The sequence below is a fragment of the Cyprinodon tularosa genome, unplaced genomic scaffold, assembly GCF_016077235.1.
Source record: "Cyprinodon tularosa strain WSP-4 unplaced genomic scaffold, ASM1607723v1 ctg325, whole genome shotgun sequence".
NCBI lineage: Eukaryota > Metazoa > Chordata > Actinopteri > Cyprinodontiformes > Cyprinodontidae > Cyprinodon > Cyprinodon tularosa.
The window spans coordinates 1,110,223-1,135,263 of record NW_024039036.1 but is presented as its reverse complement, the minus strand read 5'-3'; the positions used below and the strand labels follow the sequence as shown (position 1 = coordinate 1,135,263).

General features: G+C 40.2%; 1 protein-coding gene and 2 long non-coding RNA genes across 4 annotated transcripts; all 3 read right to left on the bottom strand.

Moving 5' to 3' along the window:
• Window positions 1-342: 342 nt before the first annotated feature.
• LOC119788748 (ubiquitin-like-specific protease 1) lies at window positions 343-11,826 on the bottom strand. Its single transcript, XM_038293368.1, has 10 exons — window positions 11,787-11,826; window positions 11,077-11,538; window positions 10,636-10,754; window positions 10,383-10,505; window positions 10,225-10,290; window positions 9,942-10,030; window positions 7,520-7,625; window positions 894-999; window positions 752-807; window positions 343-592 (listed from the first exon to the last, which is right to left on the bottom strand). Exons 1-10 carry the CDS (start codon window positions 11,824-11,826, stop codon window positions 503-505), a joined length of 1,257 nt encoding a protein of 418 aa, XP_038149296.1. The 3' UTR covers window positions 343-502.
• A 400-nt stretch (window positions 11,827-12,226) lies between these two features.
• Window positions 12,227-12,920, bottom strand: LOC119788754. Its single transcript, XR_005281505.1, has 3 exons — window positions 12,794-12,920; window positions 12,485-12,718; window positions 12,227-12,327 (listed from the first exon to the last, which is right to left on the bottom strand). It is a non-coding gene; the product is annotated as an uncharacterized LOC119788754 (long non-coding RNA).
• Window positions 12,921-20,501: 7,581 nt separating this feature from the next.
• Window positions 20,502-20,927, bottom strand: LOC119788756. 2 transcript variants are annotated; one of them, XR_005281507.1, is made up of 3 exons: window positions 20,811-20,927; window positions 20,634-20,712; window positions 20,502-20,553 (listed from the first exon to the last, which is right to left on the bottom strand). It is a non-coding gene; the product is annotated as an uncharacterized LOC119788756 (long non-coding RNA). The 2 variants fall into 2 exon arrangements; XR_005281506.1 differs by having other exon boundaries at window positions 20,503-20,553; window positions 20,634-20,706; window positions 20,811-20,867.
• Window positions 20,928-25,041: the final 4,114 nt, after the last annotated feature.

Here is a 25,041-nt window from a genome sequence, read left to right as displayed (position 1 = left end):
AAAATCACCTTTCTTCAACCACATTTGGCCTTTAATCAATTTCTAGCAGGACGTTTTGACCTCAGCCGACTTGCTAGAAACTGATTAAAGCCCAAATACTCTCATTTAAAGGGGATATCTGCCCAAATATGACTTGATTTCATTCAGAACCTCCATAATATAAAGATCTGAGCTCACAAAATAGCTTGGAACTCTTTACCACACTAAAAAGCCATTTTGACTTGCAAAATCGCTTTTTCTTATATGATTTCATATAAGAAATGCTGGGTTTCAAATTACCCAGGAATGGCATGAAATCAAGAAGTTGTTCAATCTCTTAAAAATACTACATTGCTGTCATAGAAATACCAAGAAAAAAAAGTCACTTCATAAGTGTTGGTGCAAAATAATTGTATTTCTTTTAATCTAAAGAGATTTATACAGACAAAAGCATGAACACGAAACAGGAAAATTTGAAAAACACACAAAGATATAACTATTTACATAACAATAGCAACACATGCTACTGGCAGGCCGCACAAATATATTCCTTTCGGCCTCTGTATTTGGCACAGCTTTTGTGGAACCACCGTGGGCAGAATTCACATCCAATCTGAATTTGGCAACAGGAAAAAAAGTGATTAAATTCTAGGCAATTATGACAAACACCAAAACATGTTTATTTTGTTTTCCTTACATATGGACATTTGAATACTGTATATAGTCTTTTTTTAATCTAAGACAGACTGAAGGACAGGTAAAGAACAGTTACCCAATGAGTGTCCCCATCCTGCTCCCCACACAGATGGCACAAGTTACTCAAGTCATCTGCAAAAAAAAGGAACATGATTTATTTTCCTTCAACTGTGAGCAATGTTCGTCAGAATAAATTATAAAAAAAAAACAAAAACCACCTGTGTTTTCCAAAATGGAAACGGCAATGTGTTCTCGGATAGAGTTCACGCCAGATGTTGAGTTATCGAACTCAAGGGGTAATCCACCCAAGATGCACTCTGCAAACTGTAAATATGAGGTGGAAGAACAGATTTATCATGTGAAATGGTACTCCTACAAGTAGTGTTACTATAAACAACCCAATAAAGCCTTTTTTACAAATAAAACCACTGCAAGAGCTGGAAATACAGAGATAAACTAAACTGGGTGAAAACAAAAACCAGAACTACAAAGAACAAACGTTAAATGGATGAGACTCTAGAACAAACCAGTGGGAGCACAGGACCAGGAGAGTCAAAGGAGGAGGACACAGAAGAGCCAAGAAAACTTACAGGACACGACACAAACATAACGCAGAGGAACCAATGGCCAGGGAAAGTAAACATTAATTCGAATGAGGATCTGACAAGGAGTGAATGAACCAGAGAGCTTATAGTGGGGCAAAAAAGTATTTAGTCAGCCACCAATAGTGCAAGTTCTCCCACTCAAAAAGATGAGAGAGGCCAGTAATTTTCATCATAGATATAATAATAATAATAATAATACATTTTATTTAACAGCGCCTTTCTTGACACTCAAGGTCACTTTACAAATAATACAAAAAATAAATAAAAAGATGAAAATACAAAATACAGATACAGGAACATAAAAAACAAAAGAACAATCGTGGATAGGGAAAAAAACAAAAGAACAATCATGGATAGGGAAAAGAGCAGTGTATTCACAGATAAGCGAGCTGGAACAGATGGGTTTTGAGTCTGGCTTTGAATAAGGGGAGAGAGTCAATACTGCGGAGGTCGGGAGGAAGGGAGTTCCAGAGCTGGGGAGCAGAGCGGCTGAAGGCTCTGCTCCCCATGGTGACAAGTCGAGCTGGGGGTACAGTGAGGTGGATGGAGGAGGAGGATCTAAGGGAGCGGGAGGAGGTGGCAATGTGAAGGAGGTCTGACAGATATGGAGGAGCAAGGTTATGGATGGCTTTGAAAGTATAGAGAAGGATTTTAAATTGAATTCTGAAGTGAACTGGGAGCCAATGGAGTTGGTGAAGAACAGGGGAAATATGATGGAAGGAGGGGGTTCTGGTGATGACACGAGCAGCTGAGTTCTGAAGAAGTTGAAGTTTATGGAGAGATTTATGAGGGAGGCCAAAAAGAAGAGAATTGCAATAATCAATACGGGAGGTGATGAGGCTGTGGATAAGGACAGAGGCAGTATGAGTGGTGAGGGAGGAACGGAGACGGTTAATGTTGCCAAGGTGGAAGTATGCAGACCTGGTAATTTTATTTATGTGAGACTGAAAGGAGAGGGAGGAGTCGAGGATGACACCCAGACTCTTGACCTGAGGGGAGGGGGAGACTAGGGAGTTGTCAATGGGTAGTGAGAAACCTTTGATTTTAGATAGGGTGGATTTAGTGGCAACGAGGAGGAGTTTTGTTTTATCGCTGTTTAGTTTAAGGAAGTTTGAGGTGAACCAGTCTTTAATTTCAAGTAGGCAGTTAGTAAGGGACAAGGGGGGGAGTGAGGAAGTGGGTTTACTGGATAAATAAAGCTGGGTGTCATCCGCATAACAGTGAAAGTGAATGTTGAATTTCCGGAAAATACTGCCAAGGGGAAGAAGGTAGATGATGAAGAGGAGGGGGCCAAGAACTGAGCCTTGAGGAACACCAGAAGTGACAGGGGAAGGGTGCGAAGTGAAAGATTTGAGCTGAATAAACTGAGTGCGGTCGGAGAGATATGAGCGGAACCAGTCAAGAGGGATGTGAGAGATGCCAAGAGAGGATAATCTATTGAGGAGAATGGGATGAGAAATGGTATCAAAGGCTGCACTGAGATCGAGAAGGATGAGGATGGAGAGGAGTCCGGAGTCAGCAGCTATAAGGAGATCGTTAGTGATTTTTATTAGGGCAGTTTCAGTACTATGAGAGGGGCGAAAACCAGACTGGAAAGGCTCGTAAAGACTGTTGAGGGTAAGAAAGGTGTGGAGTTGAGCAGACACAGTTTTTTCAAGTATTTTAGAGATAAAGGGAAGATTAGAAATGGGACGAAGATTATTAAAGTTAGTGGGATCAGAACCAGGTTTTTTCAGAATTGGGGAGACAGATGCAGTTTTGAAAAGTGAAGGAACAATACCAGAAGAGAGTGAGGAATGAATAATGGAAGTAATGAAGGGGAGGAGGGAGGTAAGACAGGTTTTGACCAGAGCTGTGGGGAGGGGGTCAAGAGAACAGGTAGAGGACTTGGATTTTTGAATGAGGTCAGAAATTTCAGTAGAAGTGGGCAGTAGGAAGGAGGAAAATAACTGGCTACGGGGGAGGGGCGGAGGGGAAGTGGGAGGCAAGGCGGTCATATGTAATTGCTGGTGAATGGAGCAGATTTTTTCATTAAAGAAGGTTGACAAAGAATTACAGGTCTGAGTAGAATACATGTAAGAAGGCAGGGTGTCAGGGGGGTCAAAGATCCTATGCATTATGGAAAAGAGAGACTTGGAATTTCCATCATTGGAACAGATAAGGTCAGAATAGTAATTTAATTTAGTAATGGCTATTGAATTTGAATATTGAAGTAGATGAGTTTTATGCATTTCTTTGTGTATGGAGAGACCAGTTTTTTTGTGGAGGCGTTCCAGTTGCCGACCTTTGGCTTTCATGAGGCGGAGCTCAGGAGTTAACCAAGGGGCAGAGCGGGAAAAGGATACAGACCGGGTTTTGAGAGGGGCAAGGGAATTGAAAATATTGGAAAGCCCAGAGTTGTAGTGGGTGACAAGGTGGTCCGGAGAGGAAAGAGCAGGGATTGGGATATTGTCAATGTGGGAGGATAAAATGTCTGTGTTTATGTTCTTCATATTGCGGAAGGAAATCTGGTGGACAGGCTTGATTATGGAGAGAGACAGGGAAACGTTACAGGATAAAAGAAAGTGATCAGAAATATGGACATCATCAGCAGAACAGTTAGAGGGGATTAAACCAGAGCAGCAAATCAAATCCAGCGAATGTCCTTTTATATGGGTGGGAAAATCAACATACTGAAGAAATCCAGAACTGTCCAGGCAGGAGGAAAAGTCTCTGGTGAGTGAAAGGTTTACATTGTCCATATGAATATTGAAATCACCGAGGAGAATGACATTAGGAGAGAGAGTAGTCAGGTGGGTAAGTAGTATGGATAATTCATTTAAAAAGTCACTATGTGGTTTGGGGGGACGGTAGACTATGGAAATAAATATTGGAGTAGGACCAGGCAGTTCAAATGCAAAGCGTTCCATAGAGTGGAAAACTGGAATAGAAACAGGCAACAACTTCCACTTCTCGCGATGAAGTAACGCGAGACCTCCCTCGCGGCCGGAAACACGAGGAAGAGAGTGGTAAACAAACCCAGGTGGAGAGGAGGCGTTGAGCTGGGAGAAGTCTTTAGGTTGTTGCCACATCTCCGTGAGGCAGAGGAATTCCAGCTTACGGTCATTGATGAGATCCTGGATGAGCTGACCCTTGTTTGTGAGAGAGCGGATATTCAGGAGTCCAAAGTTGACGGGAGAGTTGATATGACCGGAGGCGGGGCTTGCTGCCTTAGCCAGGCTAGCAAGCGAACTGAAGTCAGCGGTCCGACCGGGATATCGGCGAGAGCGGCGTGAAGTGGACCAGAATGATGGTATTGGATTGGAGTCATCGATGTGGAAATTCCGACGGGATCCGCGGTGGATGTATCTCCGGCGGGGAAGGAGCATGATCTCCGGGTGTAGCTGGAGAACTGGCGGTGGAGGCGCAGACAGAAGCCCACGGAGCAGGAGGAGATCAGCAGCCGAATACTGGAACAGACCAGCCCCAGGTCGGTGTAGAGTGGAGAGGACAGTCCAGAGGAGGATACACCAGATGTAGAACTTGGAGGTTGACATTGTTAATGGCAGCGGGTGGCTAACCAACAGCAGCAACGGCGTCGAGTCAGGAGAACAGTTGGAGAGTGAGGTTAGTTAACCACACTCAGACACAAAAACAACGGGATGGCAGCGGGAGTTAGGATGATCAAAGCGAAGGCAAGTGTCTTTGCTCTCACTTGAATGTGAGTACACGGCCCAAAGTTCCGTAAAAACTTTGAAAAATACTTAAAAAACAGTTAGCGGAGAGCAGCAGCTGCAAAAACGCGCCAGCGTCCACTCAGCGCATGCGCACTAAAAGGGAAGCAATCCCTTTGGGGCTACTGTGAAGAGATCCAAAGTAACAAAAAGATATACCTCAACTATGAGAGACAAAATGAGAAAAAAAAATCCAGAAAATCACATTGTCTGATTTTTAAAGAATTTATTTGCAAAATATGGTGGAAAATAAGTATTTGGTCAGTTACAAACAAGCAAGATTTCTGGCTCTCACAGACCTGTAACTTCTTCTGTAAGAGGCTCCTCTGTCCTCCACTCGTTACCTTCATTAATGGCACCTGTTTGAACCCGTTATCAGTATAAAAGACACCTGTCCACAACCTTAAACAGTCACACTCTAAACTCCACCATGGCCAAAACTAGAGAGCTGTCAAAGGACACCCGAAACAAAATTATAGACCTGCAACAGGCTGGGAAGTCTGAATCTGCAATAGGTAAACAGCTTGGTGTGAAGATATCAACTGTGGGATCAATTATTAGAAAATGGAAAACATACAAGACCACTGATAATCTTCCTCGATCTGGGGCTCCACGCAAGATCTCACGCCGTGGGGTCAAAATTATCACAAGAACGGTGAGTAAAAATCCCAGAACCACACGAGGGGACCTAGTGAATGACCTGCAGAGAGCTGGGACCAAAGTAACAAAGGCTACCATCAGTAACACACTACGCTGCCAGGGACTCAAATCCTGCAGTGCCAGACGTGTCCCCCTGCTTAAGCCAGTACATGTCAAGGCCCGTCTCAAGTTTGCTAGAGAGCATTTGGATGATCCAGACGATGACTGGGAGAATATCATATGGTCAGATGAAACCAAAATAGAACTTTTTGGTAAAAACTCTACTCGTCGTGTTTGGAGGAGAGAGAATGCTGAGTTGCATCCAAAGAACACCATAGCTACAGTGAAGCATGGGGGTGGAAACATCATGCTTTGGGGCTGTTTTTCTGCTAAGGGACCAGGACGACTGATCCGTGTGAAGGAAAGAATGAATGGGGCCATTTATCCTCAAATTTTGAGTGAAAACCTCCTTCCATCAGCAAGGGCATTGAAGGTGAAACGTGGCTGGGTCTTTCAGCATGACAATGATCCCAAACACACCACCCGGGTAACGAAGGAGTGGCTTCGTAAGAAGCATTTCAAGGTCCTGGAGTGGCCTAGCCAGTCTCCAGATCTCAACCCCATAGAAAATCTTTGGAGGGAGTTGAAAGTCTGTGTTGCACAGCGACAGCCCCAGAACATCACTGCTCTAGAGGAGATCTGCATGGAGGAATGGGCCAAAATACCAGCAACAGTGTGTGAAATCCTTGTGAAGACTTAAAGAAAACGTTTGATCTCTGTCATTGCCAACAAAGGGTATATAACAAAGTATTGAGATGAACTGTTCCTGTTTGGCTGTGACGTCATCCTGGAAAAAAACATCAGCTGTGCTGCTTCTATCAACACCCTTGTTAATAGATGTTGGAGATCGGCCTGTTTTCCAGTGTGGTCCTGTTTCTCTGACCGTGACTGAGTGGATGTGCTCTCTTCGTCCTCTGGCATGGGAGCTGCCTTGGAGCTCGTCTGCCTGGCTGTGTGTTTCCTGGACGGGGCCGCCTTTTACAGCTGCTTTTTGTATCTCTGCTTCTGTCTCCTTGAACCCCAGTCGGCCTCGGCAGATGGCCGCTCACACTGAGCCTGGTTCTGCTGGAGGTTTCTTCCTGTTAAAAGGGAGTTTTTCCTCTCCACTGTCGCTACAAGCATGCTTAGTGTGGGGGATTGTATTTGAGTCAATGAGTCAATGCAATCAACTGGTTTTCCTTAGATAGAAAACTTTGTATCAATTTGACTGTATGATCTGGTTGAACTGTAAAGTGCCTTGAGATGACATGTGTTGTGAATTTGGCGCTATATAAATAAACTGAATTGAATTGAATTGAACTTTTGTTATTGACCAAATACTTATTTTCCACCATATTTTGCAAATAAATTCTTTAAAAATCAGACAATGTGATTTTCTGGATTTTTTTTTCTCATTTTGTCTCTCATAGTTGAGGTATATCTATGATGAAAATTACCGGCCTCTCTCATCTTTTTGAGTGGGAGAACTTGCACTATTGGTGGCTGACTAAATACTTTTTTGCCCCACTGTATATAGAGGAGGAGAGACAACAGGAAGATTGGAAACACTTGAAGAACAAAACAGTGAACCAAATCTGAGATATCAAAATAAAAACACTCAAGAAAAGTCTTTGAACCCAGAACAGAGACAGAACACAAGACATAGGACACGACAAGATGTCTCATAAATGTTCCTGGATTGTAAACATTTAATAACAACAGCCAGTGTGGGGATTAACAATGGAGTTATTATTTTTTTGGATGAACCTAGAGGTTTAAAATGACTGCAGCATAATCTAAATTTAATTATAATCCTTACATAAAGCTTAATCATGCTGTGATATGTACCTTCAATGCATAGGCACCACAAGATGTGGCATCATGTTGCAGTGGGTGAGACCTCGTCTCACGTGCCCATCTGGACACGTTCAGCCCCCTGTGTCTCATGAATGATCTGAAAAACACAAATACATGTTGTCTATATATGCAATACAAATCAGTCAGGCCTTACTTTTAAGAATTGAATAGTTAAAATGTTCACTGCATTGATGTAATGTAAAACAAAATTCCTTACTGTTTCCAATCGCATTTCTTATTAAAAAAACACAAAGATGTAGAATGAAGAAGTAAAAACTGGATTTCCAAGGAAAGGAGATAACCAGAATTCATTTTTAGCATAGTACAGGGAATAGCTATCTGTATAACCAACAGCTATTACCTTTATGCTTTGAAATTGAGATAGAAAAATTAGGATATAATGAGGACTTTGAGAAAAAGACTTATCACAGCTGGAATGGACGATTAAAAATTATGGGATGATCACAGCCTAGGAAAAGTCTATTAACGTATGTAGCGGTAGATAAATCTAAACCTGTTTACAGGCCTATCATTTTTTCAAAATGTGAAAATCTTTTTCTTTGAGTTTCTAACCTCCACAGCTAAGACTTTCCCCATTGTAAATATAAACCTGTCTAAGTTTTATGTTAAAACTTAGACAGGTTTAAAAAAAGAACTACTAAAAAAAGATATTATACTGTCTTGATAGATTATGCTATATTGGCACATTTAACATCTTTTTATGTAAACATACCTTAAATTCCACAGCGCTGGCCATTAATTACTAGCCTGGGTGCCAGTCCGAACTTAGTCCCGCCCACAAGGTTTGAGTTCGGCTAATTAATTACAGTAATAGTTTTTTTTTTAACGTGTACTTCACCACACGTGTCACTGTACTTAAGTACACTTTTAAGGTATCTATACTTTACTCCATTACTTATTTTTCCTCCTACTTTTGACTTCTACTCATTACATTTTCACACAAGTATCTTTACTTTCTATTCCTTACATTTTTAAAACAAACGTTACTCATTACTCTTGGCTTCGGTTTAAAGCACAGGTCACGGATTAGCGGACTGCGATGTTATGAACAACATTAAATCCAAAGATTTTGTCCGAGGTAAAGCTGATTTATTTGTTGTAGTCTCTTGTTATTCACACACAACAATAAACAGTGATTAGCCGACGTGGGTTTTAAAACTGCAAAGCTTTGTCTTCAACTGAAAATCAAAACGCATCTACACAGACCAGTGTGATGCATTCGCGAGCGTCAGACAGCTATGGTGCATTCTGGAGCATGGGACATTTCAGACTTACAAGGAAAGAGACAAAAACGGAACAGAACTCATAAAATAATGTATTTATTCATAAACAGTGTGGGCTTTCTTATAATACTGAATGCTCTATAATTGTGTTTCTGTTATTTTTTGATTATTCACATCTTTTAGCTTTTTATTCTAAAAAATCTATAATATTACAGCAGCAAATTATCAAAGTTTTTCAAAAGCCTGTATTAAAACTCCAAATGAGGCTTCGGATCGTACAGCGACAATTGCGCTGTCATTGTTTTACAGGCAGAATTTGCATTTGCTGAATCTTGTCTTTTAACTAGTGATGGATATACAGGGATACAGTCATACAAGTGTCAACTCCTCTCAGATAGAACAGGATGCAATATTTGGCAATTTCTATTTTTATTTTTTCATCTTTTTTTTTTTTTATTCAGTGTAACATGAATGCATAAATACGTCATTTTATTTCAGTGTTAAATTCTGTATGAAGTAACAGATCATTAAAAATGTCTCCTGTCCTGACATTTACTGGTTGATTTTCTTTATTCGGACCCCACTGATTTTTTATTAGTTACCCCTGGTTTAATGTTTCTAAATATATATTTCACGCCATGTGCGCCATCCAATGCAGATCGTTGGCGCCATCCACATCTAGTGAAAACTAGTGTAATTGGATAAGTCGTATAACGCAAACACTCATTGGTTAGCTAAAGGAAATCATCACAAGCAAGCAGGTGTTCTTCAAACTGTAAACGTGAATTGTCTATGCCATGCTACAATGTTGGATTCAGAAAAAGATGTCGAAATGTCTGAGACGGAGACCAACAAGACCTCCCTCATCCTTGGCCCTATCTCAAAGAATTTTTTGAAATAGTGGAAAAATTGTGCTTTCAATTAATATATTGGCATCTGGCCTTTTTCTTAAAGGTTACTTCATACTTTTATACTTTAAGTAGTTTTTGGAGCACATACTTTTTCACTTTTACTTGAGTAATAAGGTCAAGTTGATACTTCTACTTTTACCAGTGTTTTTAAGCTGCAGTATCTATACTTCTACTTAAGTAACAAATGTGTGTACTTTTGACACCACTGTACTTCACTGTTCACTCTAATAAAATAAAGATGAATTCATGCAAAATTACCTTGTAACATCCTTGCAGTGGTTTATTGAGGTTTTTCTTTCACCCAGTGGATCTAGAAAAACTGTTTTTTTGTCTCCTGGCAAGATCACCTAAATATAGTGTCAAAAATTAATAAAGATACTGTAATACTATAGTTATAGTTTTTCAGCAATAAAATGTAGACTGCATCAGTATGTATACACACACACAACCATCCACACACATGCATACACCATGTTTAAATATACATACATACATATAAAACCCAATACCATCACGTCTTAAAAATAAAAAAAATAATTACCACCAGCATCCAATGGTGACCCGCATTGACAATGCCCACGATTAACTTGTATAGCTGTGGGACTATCTGTAAGATAATTAAATAAAAAATGCCAGGTGATTAATGCATATTGTGATGTATTAATTTGTACTTTAACCTGAGATCATATTTTTTAATACCTTTACTTTGGGTTTCAGTCCATCCCAAATGCGGGTCATTTCAAAAGTGTCCACGGCACATGCCCTGTCTGCGTTGTTGTCATTATATTTTTTAATAAGCAGGGACAGATATGCATTGATAACCTGAAATTTAAAATGAAAGGTTCAAAAACATATTTAGAATGAACAAAGATAATGCAAATTTTGTGTGCCTGACTAAAAAGTATATTCAATACATGAACCTTTTCCAGAAAAAAGAATGTTACCACCTCACCTCGCTTTCCAGTTCTCTTTGTGGTCCAGTATTGAATATGTCCCGAAAGAACACTTTGAAGGGCCCAATTTTGGAAAGGAGAACATATGGTTTTTTCCCCTCCCATGCGTCCTTCACATCTATAAAAATCATTTTCAAAGTTGTAGGAATGACATTCTGCAAGGACTAAAATACACTTCAGATACAGCATAATCTTGCTCGAATGGAAACCTATTTTAATATTTGTGCTGTTTTTTTTTTGTTTTTTTTTTTTTATATTGTCATAGTATACATTTGTTGACTTGAGGGTTGCATAGATTCAAATTTGGATTATATTGATGGTTATTTTGGATTTATAAGAGATTTCAAGTTTATATAAAAGTGAAAACATTTATTAAAAATGTGGTTGCTAACTGGGGTGTTTACTGTGGAGTTTGTGGATGCAGGGGAGGTGCATGTAACCTGTAATGGCAGTGGCTGTGGAGAGGCCAGAGAAGGTCCTTTTGGGCGGACCTGATGATGGCGGGGTGGCAGGCGGGTGTGATGACGGCGGGGTGGCAGGCGGGTGAGATGACGGCGGGGTGGCAGGTGGGTGAGATGACGCCGGGGTGGCAGGTGGGTGAGATGACGCCGGGGTGGCAGGCGGGTGAGATGACGCCGGGGTGGCAGGCGGGTGAGATGACGCCGGGGTGGCAGGCGGGTGAGATGACGCCGGGGTGGCAGGCGGGTGAGATGAAGGCGGGGTGGCAGGCGGGTGAGATAACGGCGGATGGCAGGCGGGTGAGATGACGGCGGGGTGGCAGGCGGGTGAGATGATGGCGGGTTGGCAGGCGGGTGTGATGACGGCGGGGTGGCAGGCGGGTGAGATGGCGGCGGGGTAGGTGTGCAATCTGTTATCTTGTGTGGCACTCTTCTCTGCTCCTCCTGATAAGGAACCAAATGGTCCCGACTAATTTTAGGAATTTTCACTCCTTGGCTGTTGATCAGGTCCACACTTTTGCCGTCTATGGCCACAATTGTGAAGGGTCCTAAATAATTAGGGTCTAACTTTCCCCCTTTTCTCTGCTGGCTCCTCACATTAAGCCTCCAGACCTTCATACCCACCTGAAAGGGTGGGGCAGTTTTTTTGGCCTTTTTTTGGGGAGTTTTGGCCTGGTTATTATTTATTGCACTTTGAAGTGCCTCATCCAGTTTAAGGATGTCCTCAGTCATTTCCTCAACTGAAATGTTGTTCTCAACACCTTTAAAATGATTTAATGGTTAGATTGAAGCATCAATATACACATTGTTCATTGTTTCTTTGCCATACAAAATGCAACTCACTGTATTCTTCACGGATCTCGCTGGGGTAACTTGCCTCTCTCCCAAACATAAAAAAATATGGGGAGAATTTAGTGGTAACTTGGCGTTTAGTCCTGAGTCCGAACATCACAGCCTCCAAGGGCTTGTCCCACTCCTCTGGCCTCTCCTGTGCAAGTTTTGATAGTGCCCTAGAAAAAAGTTAAAATCATGGAGCTCTTCTTAAGTTTTTACGATTCTTATACTGTTTATTTTATAACCAACAAAATTTCAAAGTGATAATTATCAAATGTTATAAAAGACATACTTCTGTATGGTCCCATTGATCCTCTTCACCAGTCCATTGGTCTGGGGATGGTAGGGAGAGCAAAGGCTTCTTTGTATCCCCAGTATATTGCATACTTTTTTGTTGATCTGTATTGGAATAAATAAAGACAGCAAATTAAATTTATTTTTTAGAAATAATGCCTTTGTTTTTCATTGAGTTCAAAACATTTAAATGAGTTATTACAAAAATTCTATTCATGATAAGTGTTAAAATATTTTTATTCAATGTCAGTAGCATATATACCTCATTAACAAACTCCCAGCCTTGGTCAGTCAAGATCCTCTTGGGAGCTTCAAACTGATAAAAAAACTTGAGGATGCACTGACTGACTTCCTCAGCAGTCTTGTTTTTTATGGGATATGCCTGGGGGCGCTTTGTCAGGTAATCAACCATGATGCAAATATACTGATTCCCTGTCTTTGTTGTTTTTAACTTGCCTATCAGATCCATCCCAATAAGCTCAAATGGTTTTGAAACCTGTAACACATAAAATATCACAATTAATATGTATGTCATATGTCCTCAATAAGTACAATGTCAAACACTTTTAACTTTTATTAGTGTGTACTCCACCTCCTGCTTAATGACGACTCTGCCGGCCTGGCATGCAGTACACTGGTTCACCTGACAAAAAAACAAAAAAAACAAGTATGATCATTTTCCACATCTGTGTGACTTAGAGTCCCATAATTTATTTTTAGATAGATAGATATGGCAGGATAACATACACTCATACTGACCGAGTGTTTAATGTCATCTGACATGCCAGGCCAGTAAAATCTTTTTGAGATGGCCTCTGTTGTCTTTTTCTGGCCACAGTGTGCACCAGTGCTGCTGGCATTAAAGTCTACAAAGACTATAGCCTCCTCTTTTCCACGGAGCACCTTGGCCTTAAGACAATTAGGCTGTCCTCTATGCCTTAGGTAGTACAGATGGCCATCTGCGAAAAAATAAATAAATTATTAATTACAAGCATGTACTATGAAAACTATTTAATAATTTAACAATTTATCACACAAGAAGTAAACTATGTTAATCTGACCATGTTTTGAAAAAAGTCTAAGAGAAACACTAAATATGCGTTCAAAGACGCACAAGCTCGTCTTAGAGCGCACTTCACAAATGGACACTTAACTATCAATTATAGACCATCAAAAAGAACAGAAATAGCTGCAGAATCTAAAATAAAAAAAAACAAAAAACAATTATATATGTATAACTAACGACACGAATTCTGGTACTTCTTACAACAAGAAAAATAAGAAAATGTATAAGTCCCTCGGACGCCATTTCCCGAGGACCCATTTCACCTTGCACTTCAAAAGCCTTTGACTTTCGTCGAAAATTGCTCTGTTGGAATGCAGATAAGCCAAGGGGCATAGTTCCATCGGTTAAGAATGACTTTATTTGGTCGAAGAGACTGGGATCCATGGTGAACAACGTCGCAAGTGCGTCTAGTGTCCAACGCACGTATGCGTATGTCAATTAAGAAGCTCCGTTGAAGTGTGCACGCAGTATGCATGTGCAGTCCGCATGCCTCAAAGGAATCAATGCAATGCATAAATAGCATTTTTAGGGTTTCAAGCTACTGATGTTCAATTGAAAGGGGAGTTCGGCCTCAAAATCACTTCATGTCCCTCATCAGTAATATAGAATAGATTTTATATCTTTGGCTTTCACGACTTGTAAACTGTGTAAAGAGTTAGTGTGAGATATATGAGGTTGTAATCTGTCACATATGATGCTTCAGCGTCAAGACCAGACATTTTGAGGCAGTAAATATAGTTACAAGGAAGGTGCTGCAATCAATTTTTGGCAGGTTAAAAATGGCTTTTTAGGGTGGTAAAGAGTTCCAAGCTATTTTGTGAGCTCAGATCTTTAAATTATGGAGGTTCTGAATGAAATCAAGTCATATTTGGGCAGATATCCCCTTTGAATGACAGTATTTGGGCTTTAATACATTTTTTTTCAAGTCAAAATGGCTATTTTGTGTTGTAATGGTCCTTTAAAAGAGTTCCAAGCTGTTTTGTGAGCTCAGATCTTTAAATCATGCATCTCCTGAAGGAAATCTAGTCATATTTAGGTAGAAATAACCTTTGAGTGACTATACTGTGCCTTCAATCAATTTTTGACAGGTGAAAACCGATTGAAAACTGCAAAACACATAGAAACATGGGAAATTCGTGCTATATACGGCCAGATCAGATAAAAAAACAATGCAGAGTCACGAGGATCGTTGCAAAAGTTATCATATCTTTATTGAAAACCCTCCAGTAAATCATATTTATTGTAGTGTAGTCTCCAATGTCAGGGCTACACAAAGTCATCAGACCGAGTATAGAAACATGTCTATCACGTAACTGCCGTTATGTGACAAACGTTAAGCTTTCGAATCTTTAATTAGGCCTATATTATAATTTAATTAGGCCTATATTATAATGCAACTGTGTGTATCTGCATGTCATGACCGTTTAATCCAGAGAAAAGCAGGTTTACGCTATCGCTCAGCGGGCTGCGGTGCGCGCTCCCGCGAGCGCAATCAGATTGTCGCAGACATTCACTTTTTCGCACGACACCGGAATCGAACATTACGCTTTGCAAAAACGCCCTGGACGCTTTTGTGCACAAACTGGAATACAGAGTCTCTAAAATGTCATAGGGGGACTTGCAGCATTTCCCGCTGCTGCTGAAACAGTCTGGTGGCGCCGTGCGTGCGTCTTTGCGCACGGAGTTTACGCAGCACATGAACCTTCTCCGGGATGATATTCAGAGCCGCTTTGCCCACATTGACCAGTATTTATCCAGAGAATCATGGGTGTTGGACCCCTACGTTTCCACCCTGAAGGACGTAGAATACATCGGCTGCGAAGATGAGCTTTGTGACCTTCAAGCTGATTCCGTGTCCAAAAGATATTTCCAGGAAAACGGATTTAAAAAGTTCTGGATTGCCAAAGGACATGCTGTCGCTCCCACACTGGCCAAACACGCAACAACCAGGGTTATTCTCCCATTTAGCACTACATACCTGTCTGAAGCAGCTTTCAGCGCGCTATTAACAATAAAAACTAAAGTCAGAAACAGACCCGATGTTCACCAGGACTTTAGACTGGCTATCACAACAATCAAACCTGACATCGCATCCCTGGTCAAAAATATGCAAGCTCAAGGTTCCCATTAGTAACTGAACAAATAAGAAGTAAAAAAGTTGTAAGTTTAGTACTGGTTTCTGAAACTGTTGTGTGATTTTATTTTTTAAGCCAGTAGTTGTGTGTGTTTAATCACATGGGACTGTTTTTTTTTTTGTTTTTTTTTACTTTATGCATGTTTGTAAATTAGAACTGGAAAATATATTGAAAATGTGGACATGCTGATGAAAGTTAAGCTTAGGTTTGAAGTTTATATGTTAGCTCTCTTTTTTTGGGGTTTGTTGTTCATTTCTGTGCACTGTACACCCCTTGACATAAAAAATACATTATTAATCAAAAATAATAAGAACAAAATGACATAGCTGCCATTTATTCTTTATTTTTCAAATAAATAAATGTTCATTACAAATCACTTTAATCTTTTGATACGTTTGTGCGGGCCTGTGTAAGGCTTGGGGGGGCTTGGCGTGTCTTGGACTTCAGCAGGGGGGGGCTTCAAGAAATTAAGGTTGGGAACCACTGCACTAGAGCATAAAGAACACCATCAAGAAAAAGGAACTTTGAAAATAAAAAAAAAGCTGTCATGAGACTTAGAAATAATGTAAAGATGCTCTCTTTTAGCAAATAAAATTTAATTGAGATCTGAGTCTGTAATCACATAGAGTAGATTTTTAAAAACACTGCATACATCTACAAATGAGAGAACATTTCTTAAAATACCGGTAAGTCTGTTTATCCCACTGATCTCTATTTATTCAATTTATTGCTGATAGGCTGAAAAAACGGAAGTCACCTGCCGCCATCTTGGTAATCCCCACTCTCATGGAGTCGCACTATAAAAATGTCTGTAATGTAATGTAATTACCATACCAATGTAATCAATACATGTATATTGCATGTACATCAACAATTTATCACTTTTGGCACATCATCAAATAGTGTGTGTGTGTAATATTCTTAATATCTGACTACAGTATTATTATTATGCTCCATTAACACACTCATTTTGTTGTGATGGATTTGTATAATATGTTATATTACATGATTTATAGACTTCATGGACTTTATACTGAATAATATACAATCTGATGTGCCTATTTTTTAACCTTAAATGATAGTGATCTACTTATGCTATAAAGCACCAAGTGTGTGTCGAAGTTATGAATTTATCTTTATTTTAAAAGTCTTAAGTCCCCCTGAAAATGAGAACATCATGGTGGTTCAATGCTGTAGAGCACCTATTGTTTACTTTCTGACCAATCTAACTGGGGAGTACCAATATGGCGGCTGGTAGCTTCACAGCAACCTGTACTACCATTGGGCAATCCGCCATCCAGGGAATAAATAGAGATCATTGATTTAATCCTAATCTGAGCAGGTAAATAAGCTGATATGTGAATGGAATCAGTATTTTTGCCCTTAAATACAGATAATGCAACATTATGCACCTGAAGTAAGACAACGCAGTTGTTTTTTTATTATTTTATACGTACATTTTCTTATTCCATTGGCAAAATGTCTCACTTATCATCTGAATTCAAGAAAAAAACAAAACACTTATTTTAAGAAAGATTAACTTATTTATGTTTCTTTGTTTTTTGCAGTGGCAGAAAACTGAATATAAAGGCTCACCACAGTTTTGTGACATTCCACGTCCCCAGAGCCAGTTTAATCCCTATCCCAGTCTGGGAGACTTCAACGCCCACGTGGGAAACGACAGTGACACCTGGAGGGGCGTGATCAGGAGGAACGGGCCCCCAGCTCTGAACCCGAGTGGTGTCTCATTATTGGACTTCTGTGCAAGTCACGGATTGTCCATAATGAACACCATGTTCAGGCATAAGGATGTCCATCGGTGCACTTGGCATCAGGACACCCTAGGCCGAAGGTCGATGATCGACTTTGTAGTCGTATCTTCTGATCTTCGGCCACATGTCCTGGACACTCGGGTGAAGAGAGGGGCGGAGCTGTGTCCACCGACCACCACCTGGTGGTGAGCTGGGTACGCTGGAAGAGGAGGAAGCCTGAAAGACTCGGCAGGCCCAAACGTGTAGTGAGGGTCTGCTGGGAACGTCTGGTGGAACCCTCGGTCAGGGACGTGTTCAACTCCCATCTCTGGGAGAGCTTCTCTCAGGTTCCGAGGGAGGTTGGAGACATGGAGTCCGAATGGGCTGTGTTCTCTGCCTCTATTGTTGATGCGGCTGCCCGTAGCTGTGGCCGTAAGGTTTGCTGTGCCTGTCGTGGTGGCAATGCCCGAACCCGGTGGTGGACACCGATAGTAAGGGATGCTGTTAAGCTGAAGAAGAAGTCCTATCGAGCTTGGCTTGCTTGTGGGACTCCTGAAGTAGCAAGCAGGTACTGTGAGGCCAAGTGTGTCACGGCCTGGGCGGTTGCAGAGGCAAAATCTTGGGCCTGGGAGGAGTTCGGAGAGGCCATGGAAAAAGACTATCTGTTGGCCTCAAAGCGATTCTAGCAAACAGTCCGGCGCCTCCGGAGGGGAAAGCAGTGCTTCGCTAACACTGTTTTCAGTGGGAGTGGGGAGCTGCTGACCTTGAAGGAGGATATTGTCGGGTGGTGGAAGGAATACTTTGAGGATCTCCTCAACCCGACGGACACGCCTTCCGTGGGGGAAGAAGAGACGGGGTGCTTGGGGCTGGATTCATTCATCAACCAGGCCGAAGTCACCAAGGTGGTCAAAAAACTCCACGGTGGCAAGGCTTCGGGGGTGGACGAGATCCGTCCTGAGTATCTTAGAGCTCTGGATGTTGTCAGGCTGTCATGGTTGAAACGAAATTAAAAAGAAACAGTTTTAAAAAATTCAGTATTCATTCTTTTCCTGTTTTGTGTGTCAACTATCACGGTTGCTAACCGTGAGGGTCGACAGCGGAGAAAGCTGCAGAAGGGTAGACCTGTTTGAATTCACAGCCAAAACTCTTCCAGTCTCCTTATTTTTAAGGACTTTGAAGGATCCAGTCCAGGTAGACCGCATCCTTGGAAGACGCAGTCCATAAATTTGAACACAGCCCTAGTTTATCCATCATGATACATCCTGATGATTCTTAACAATAAATTAGATTAGTTATGATAAAAAACTAAATGGATACATTTCGAATTTTCTTTAAAACATTTTTCTTTTCTTTTTTCCATTGGGGGCACTGGCAAACTTAATGAATATGAGAAAATGCAGTTACTCCTGGAAGTTTAGTGGTATAAATTACATTTCTTTATATAACTGGTGTCCTGAAGAAGCCCATTTTAAATGTATGTTTGTTTTCGAGAGTAGTGTCTGCGGGGCTATAATTGCTCTGGCATGCAGTCGCAGCTATACAATTACTTAAGAATGACTTGAAAGAAATAACGAATAGTGTTTTTATTCATCTATTTTATCGTCATTATGATAGCACTGCATAATATCGTGATATTTGAAGGCCAAACTGTCCAGCCCTAGTATTGGGCATTACATGTCTTCATGGTTTCACCAGTTCATTAGTGCATTCAGCAGCCATGAGGCTTGAGATGTCTTCTTTGATCTTTAAGGGAACTTTATCATCCTAAATTCATTTTGTTTATTACTTTTAACTATGCTAAAATGGTATTTCTTTATCAAAGCTATACAGTTGTATGTAAGTAGCCCCCACCAGGAAGCCCCTACTGCGACTCTGCTAAACAAATGCCCACTTTCTCTGATCAGGGAGGATCTGAGGCGGAGCTCAATGATTCTACACCAAAGTTAAAAAGAAGTCGCTCTTTTAGCAGCTATTTTGCACTGGGCGGTAATCTTTTAAGCTAATAACAGAATCTCTGAAAACCTTTTTATTGTGGCCTTGAGAAGTCTGACTTTGTTTTCCTTGTAGAAATGCCGTAATTTGGGGACTTAATATTAGAGCTCCTGTTGACTTCAGTTTGGTTTATTTATAAAGAACCCATTTACAACCACTTATTTCAACAACATTTAGTAAAAAAGACCAACAGATCCTGTTCAAATGACTTGAATCAAAGTTTTATTATAGTAAAAAATAACAGGTGAATATAAAATAAAAGGAAGGATCCCTTAGTAGAAACAGAAGCAGTAGGCAGGATTTAATATAATTTAGTCTAGTGAAATAGAAACAAGTCATCTCAAGGCAATTTACACGAGAGCTTTAAAACAGAATCATGTAACACAATTTAACACAAACACAGAATGAAATCAATCATAAAAATCCAATTAGATCCTTTTTACAATATGGTAAAGATAAATTAAGTCTATTTTGGCGTTTAGAGAAATGTCTTAAATCCAAGGAAGCTCAGCCAGCCGCATCCAGTCATTAATCTTGTAGCATTTCCTCCTCCTGAGCAATGAAGTGGTGACAGTAGAGAGGAAAACTAGCTTTAAGCAGGAAAGATCCTCCAGCAGAACCTGGCTCCATGTCAGCGCCCATTTACTGCAGCAGAGCGGGTCTTTAACAGGACAGCAGACGTCCAAGAGGTGCCGGTCCAATGAGGAGACGATGGAAGAAATCTGCTGGAAGAGAAGAACAGGAGTTAGTGAGAGAACACACTAGTCAGCGACATTTAAACACAGAAACACTGAGAGAGGTGTTAATTTAATCGAGAGAAGAAGAAAACACAGGGAGAAGCTAAAGTTAACAGCAGTGATAACTGTAGACAATGGATGCTTGGAGAAAATGCATGAAAATGCTGCATTTGTTGGAGTCTTCAGTCGGTCGTTTCTCTGCTTTAATAAGTTCTAAAAACCCTTCAGAGATCAACCAGGGGGAAATTCTCCCATATTGGATCAGAAGCTGCTTCTGAACTGTTTATCTGTGGTCTAATGGAAAAGTCAGAACTTCTGGTTCTGGTAAAGTTTTGGTTATAGAGATAAATTGAGGTTAACATCCCTTCATGATAGAAAGAAGAATTAAAGGTTAGACCACCTTGATGGGATGGTTTTGGCTTATAAATCTATTTGTTCTGGATCTGTTTTTATTGTCTTCTCCACTACTGATGAACATCTGGAAGCAATAAAGGTTCTTTACCTTCTTTCTGGGTGGAGCAGACTGATGGTTTAGCTGCGGGGTCGTCAACGTTTTTCATTCCAGGACTCAGGAAATGTTGGAGAGACGAGCAGGGCAGCCATGTTTCTCCTCCTTGGTGGTCTGTGTTCTCCATCCTCTGCTTCAGCTCCTTCATCAATGAAAGCAAAGCGTCGTCAGAGTCTGAAACTGTCTGCATGTGATTCCTCTCTAGTCAAACAACCAACATACCTTCAAACACGTGTGGATGGAGTCTGTTCCACAGAGATCCGACTGCTAGAACGCTGCTTCCATATTGAACCTTCTTTCCCTGTAAAAAAAAAAAAAAGAGGCTAAGTTAATCTACAGAATTTCCTCGACACAAATTTTAAAGTTAAGTTTTCTGTTGTCATGTTAATAAAGGCTTACTCCAGGTGTTTTCCTCTGTGCCGTCCTCAGGTGGGGACTGGGAGGCTCCTCAGCATCATGGAGGTCCCGGTTCCTCACAGGAGTTCTGCTTTTGGACGCCCACAGTGTCTGAACATGTTGACTTTATATTTAAATGATGGATCATTGTGTCTCCTTACTTAACATGCTCTCACTGTTTACTGCTCCTCTGGTTTGGTCGCCGTAGATCTCATCAGCATCTTCTGACGGCCCAAAGCTTGTAGAGGCTCGGTCCGACATGGGATTCAAAAAACACATAAGAGATCCACTGTGGTCAGAACTGGCCTAAATTATATGGAGAGTATGTCTGCAGAGGGTTCTTTCACCTACTGACCAGAGGAACATCTAGAACTAGATCAAATCACAGCTGAAAGCGGGTTCTAACAATCGGCGTCACTCACAGCCCACATCCTTACATCAGTCCTGTCCTCTGCTTTAAACTGCTCTGAGATCCATTAGACCCTCCAAGCATCGTCTTTATCTTCTCACCATCATCCCAGAGAACAGTTCAACTGATGACCTTAACAAGCTGTGTCACTGTTCTATTCTAGATCCAGTTGGTCTCCAGCAGCATTGTCCTGCTCTAGATCAGGGCTTTCCAGCTCCACTCCTCCAGAGCTGCAGCTTTTAGTCACATCTCTTCTCCATCAGACCTGAATGGAACGGCTGAATTCCCTCATCAGTCATTCAGCTCTGCAGAGGTCTGGTAAAAGGCTGTTTGTTTGATCCTGGTGTGTTGGAGGAGAGATGCACCTGAAAGCTGCAGAAGCACTGCTGTAGAGGACTGGAGTTAGAGAGCTCTGCTCTAAGGAGCTTCTAATCAGTCTCCACTACAGCCTTGTCCCTCTGCCACTAGACTTTAAGTTTTCCTCATCTCCACTTTTAGACCTTTAGATTCTTAGTTTGACTTCCTGTGTTTTTGTCCTCAGCAGCGATGTCTCACTCCTTAGAGGTTTTGATGTGTCCCCAGCAGCGATGTCCAACTGTTGCCTCAGTTTGATTTGCCTCCTTGTGCTTCGCCTGTTTTCAACCAGGATTTATGTTTTTGTCCTTTTATTTAAGTTTTCCATTTGCCTCCATTCTGTTTTTGTTCTTGTAAAACCTTGTTCTTAAATCAACCCTTGGATTGTTTGGTTTGCCTTCTGTTACCTAGGAGATGGTCCAGCTCTGTCATTAGACATAGAGCATGTTAGATTATTTCTGCTTTAACCAGCTCTCATGTTTCACAGCTTTTATAAATTATAGCACGTCTCCAGTCTCTGCTCTGATGTCTGTGCTAGAGGAAAATTCTTAAGATCTAAAACTTAAAACAAAATCTAGCAGCGGGGTAAAGAAAAGCCACGGCGCAAGACGCTACCTGAGGCATCCCTAGACCTGCCAGACTCCTTAACGTCTAAAAAACAAAATCTAGCAGCGGGGTAAAGAAAAGCCACGGTGCTAGATGCTACCTGAAGCATCCCTAGACCTGCCAGATATAAAACCAATCAATAAATAATATCTACATGTGATCTTTCACCCTTTCCACCTCCAATCAACATCAAATCACCAAGAAAATACATCTAACTCCTTCTGCAAGATGATCCAAAGCAAGATGGTAAAATGTTTGGTTCTTCTGCTTAAGCCTCAGCTGCTCTTCATTGTGAGAAGCTGCTGAAGGAGTTAAAGGAAGGTTCTTGATGAAATTCCTATTCCCTCCCACGACAAAACATCTTCGCAGGGGGCTCCGTCTTCATCGTCATCGTCTTCATTGTCTTCGTCGTCATCGTCCTCTTCGTCTTCTGTCTCAGAGCTATCGCAGAGACCATACATGGAGCCTTCACTAGACCCATCAAGAGACTCACCATTAAAAGGCCAACCAACCTCATGATAATCCTCTATCCTGTCATACACCGAAAACCCAGATACAATCTCTGCACCATCCGCAGTAAAATCTTCCTCATAGTCATTGGAGGACAGTTCTATCCTTATCAAAAAAGGGAAATCAACCTGATCCGTCATCAAAATGCAGAGCTCCAGGGGAGGATCAGATGGAAGCGGGGCGTCTGGAGCAATGAGGAAAAAAATCATTAGACCAGGAACATTAATTAAGGAACATTAAATCACAAAACTCAATGCTTTATTTTAGGTTGCTGGCTGTGCCTGTGTGAGTTAGTCAGGTTTAAGTAGCTTTAATAAAAAAGAACATCAATCTGTGAGCTAAAACTAATAAAAAAAACATCTAATCAATGCTAGTGGTTTGGTTAGTGCTAAAAGAAAAGTTTAAATCGTTCTAAAAAAACACATACATACAAAAATACAGACAAGTATTTATATATATCTATATATCTGTGTATATGATCTCAGCAAGAGTGGGAGGAGCATTTTTCTGATTTCACCGTCACAATGAGGAGTGATCGTTGTAAAGGGAGGACATTTTGCTGGTCCTCACCAGCTATTTTTGCTGACGGCTAATTTAAGAACAAAAAACTACAATATCCTTTAAATCACAAGACCAACATTAAATTATTAATTTATTTTAAATTCAAATCTTTGTTTTACTGGTTAATGGGGTTTAGATTATTTATTTCAGGATGTTAACAATAAATAAATTCTCTCTAAATGGTCCATTTATTTTATTTTGATTACGCTCCCTACAATTACACTAAACTCCCACTAGGGGGCACGCGTCCCTCTTTGGGAGCTGCTGACCCAGACTATTCATTCAGATTGGTTCAGATTAAAGGACGTTTTAAACTGTAAACAAACCTTTTTTTATTCTTTATCAAAAAAAAAAATAATAATTTGACTGTGTGATTTGGTAATATAATCATGAATCTTTGAGGTTAATTAACTATAAGCAGAAAATTGTCCTGATTAACAGAAATAAAGGCTTAAAAACATCAGGCTTTAAATTTCAGATCAGGCTTTAAATTTCAGATCTATAATTTCTTATCACCTTTGGCCTTCCATTAAATAAAAAAATATATGCTACCTTAAAAAAGCCTTAAAGTTATTTATTGTATGTATCCATGGAGACCAATATGTTTACCACAGCATTTTTAAAAAAAAGCTCCCCTTTCAAGTACCAATGTATGTAACAATATTTAATTTATCCTAAAACAATTTATTTCGTATTTTTTAACCTTTTCCACGTGAACTTAATCAAAAATTATCTTCTTAAACCAAAATGTGTTTTTGTTTTATATCATTTCATCTCTGTTATCATTCCTCCTATTTCCAACCAATAAAACATCTATTTAATACATATTACCCCTTAAAAACCTTTTTAAAAACACTGATAAAAAACTTATTTCCTAAAAACATCTACTAAACTAAACAAGTTGAGAATCTTCATCTCTTCTTTTTTCCAGTTGTTTATCAGGTTTAAATTCAGTCGACTTCCAAAATACTGAAAATGATAACTTTTTTATTAAATGGAAAAAAGAAACAGTTTGGCTTGATAACATATTATGTTAAATGTCCTTCAAATATATTTGAATATTTATTGAATGTAATTTTACCAACATATCCATTAAGAGCAAAATGCATTTTTTAAAAATCATAAAGCTAGCGCCATCTAGTTTTCAAACATTTCACATCTAATTCAACAAAGGTGTTTCTCTCAAACAAAAATAAGAGTTATTTTCAAATAATTAAATCACTTTCTAAGGTTTTCTGCCATAGTTTGAAATATTGTACAATAAACCTGAATTTGAATTTGGAAATAAATTTTATTCTGAATGAGATACGTGCTTTTTTTCTGTTCGCCAATATGATTAGAGCCCAAATACAAATAACAGAGTATTACGGCCAGGCTAGAGATTTTTTTTTTAAGAATAAAGTCCTAATATTATGAGAATAAAGTTGAAAAATAACGAAAATGAAGCCATTATACCAACCAGCATATCATTTTAGACAGATTTATTTTGTCATTCCGTTAACACAAGTGTAAAACAAAAAGAAATGTTGTTAAGAACAGCTTTCTAGACAATTTTTTTTAAGTGCAGCCTTGAAAACAGTAAAAATAAAATAAAAAGAACCTTCCATGGTGGGGGTGTGAGGGGTCATTAATGATGTTACGGGCTCGGGACTTGCAGCGCTGGGATGAAATGTCTTTAAGGGAGGGAAGAGGAGCCCCGATGATCTTCTCTGCTGTTCTCACCACTCCTCTCACCTTCTTCCAGTCTGAGGCGCTGCAGCCTTGACACCACACAGTGAGACAGCTGGTCAGAAC

Excerpts from the sequence above, each read along its gene's own strand:
- LOC119788748 (XM_038293368.1), bottom strand. The coding sequence starts at position 11,826 with ATGACTGAGGACATCCTTAAACTGGATGAGGCACTTCAAA. Across the intron at positions 11,539-11,786 it reads ACTGGATGAGGCACTTCAAA|GAGGAGCAGAGAAGAGTGCC; the intron begins GTGCAATAAATA and ends GTTCCTTATCAG. Across the intron at positions 10,291-10,382 it reads GACTGAAACCCAAAGTAAAG|ATAGTCCCACAGCTATACAA; the intron begins GTATTAAAAAAT and ends ATTATCTTACAG.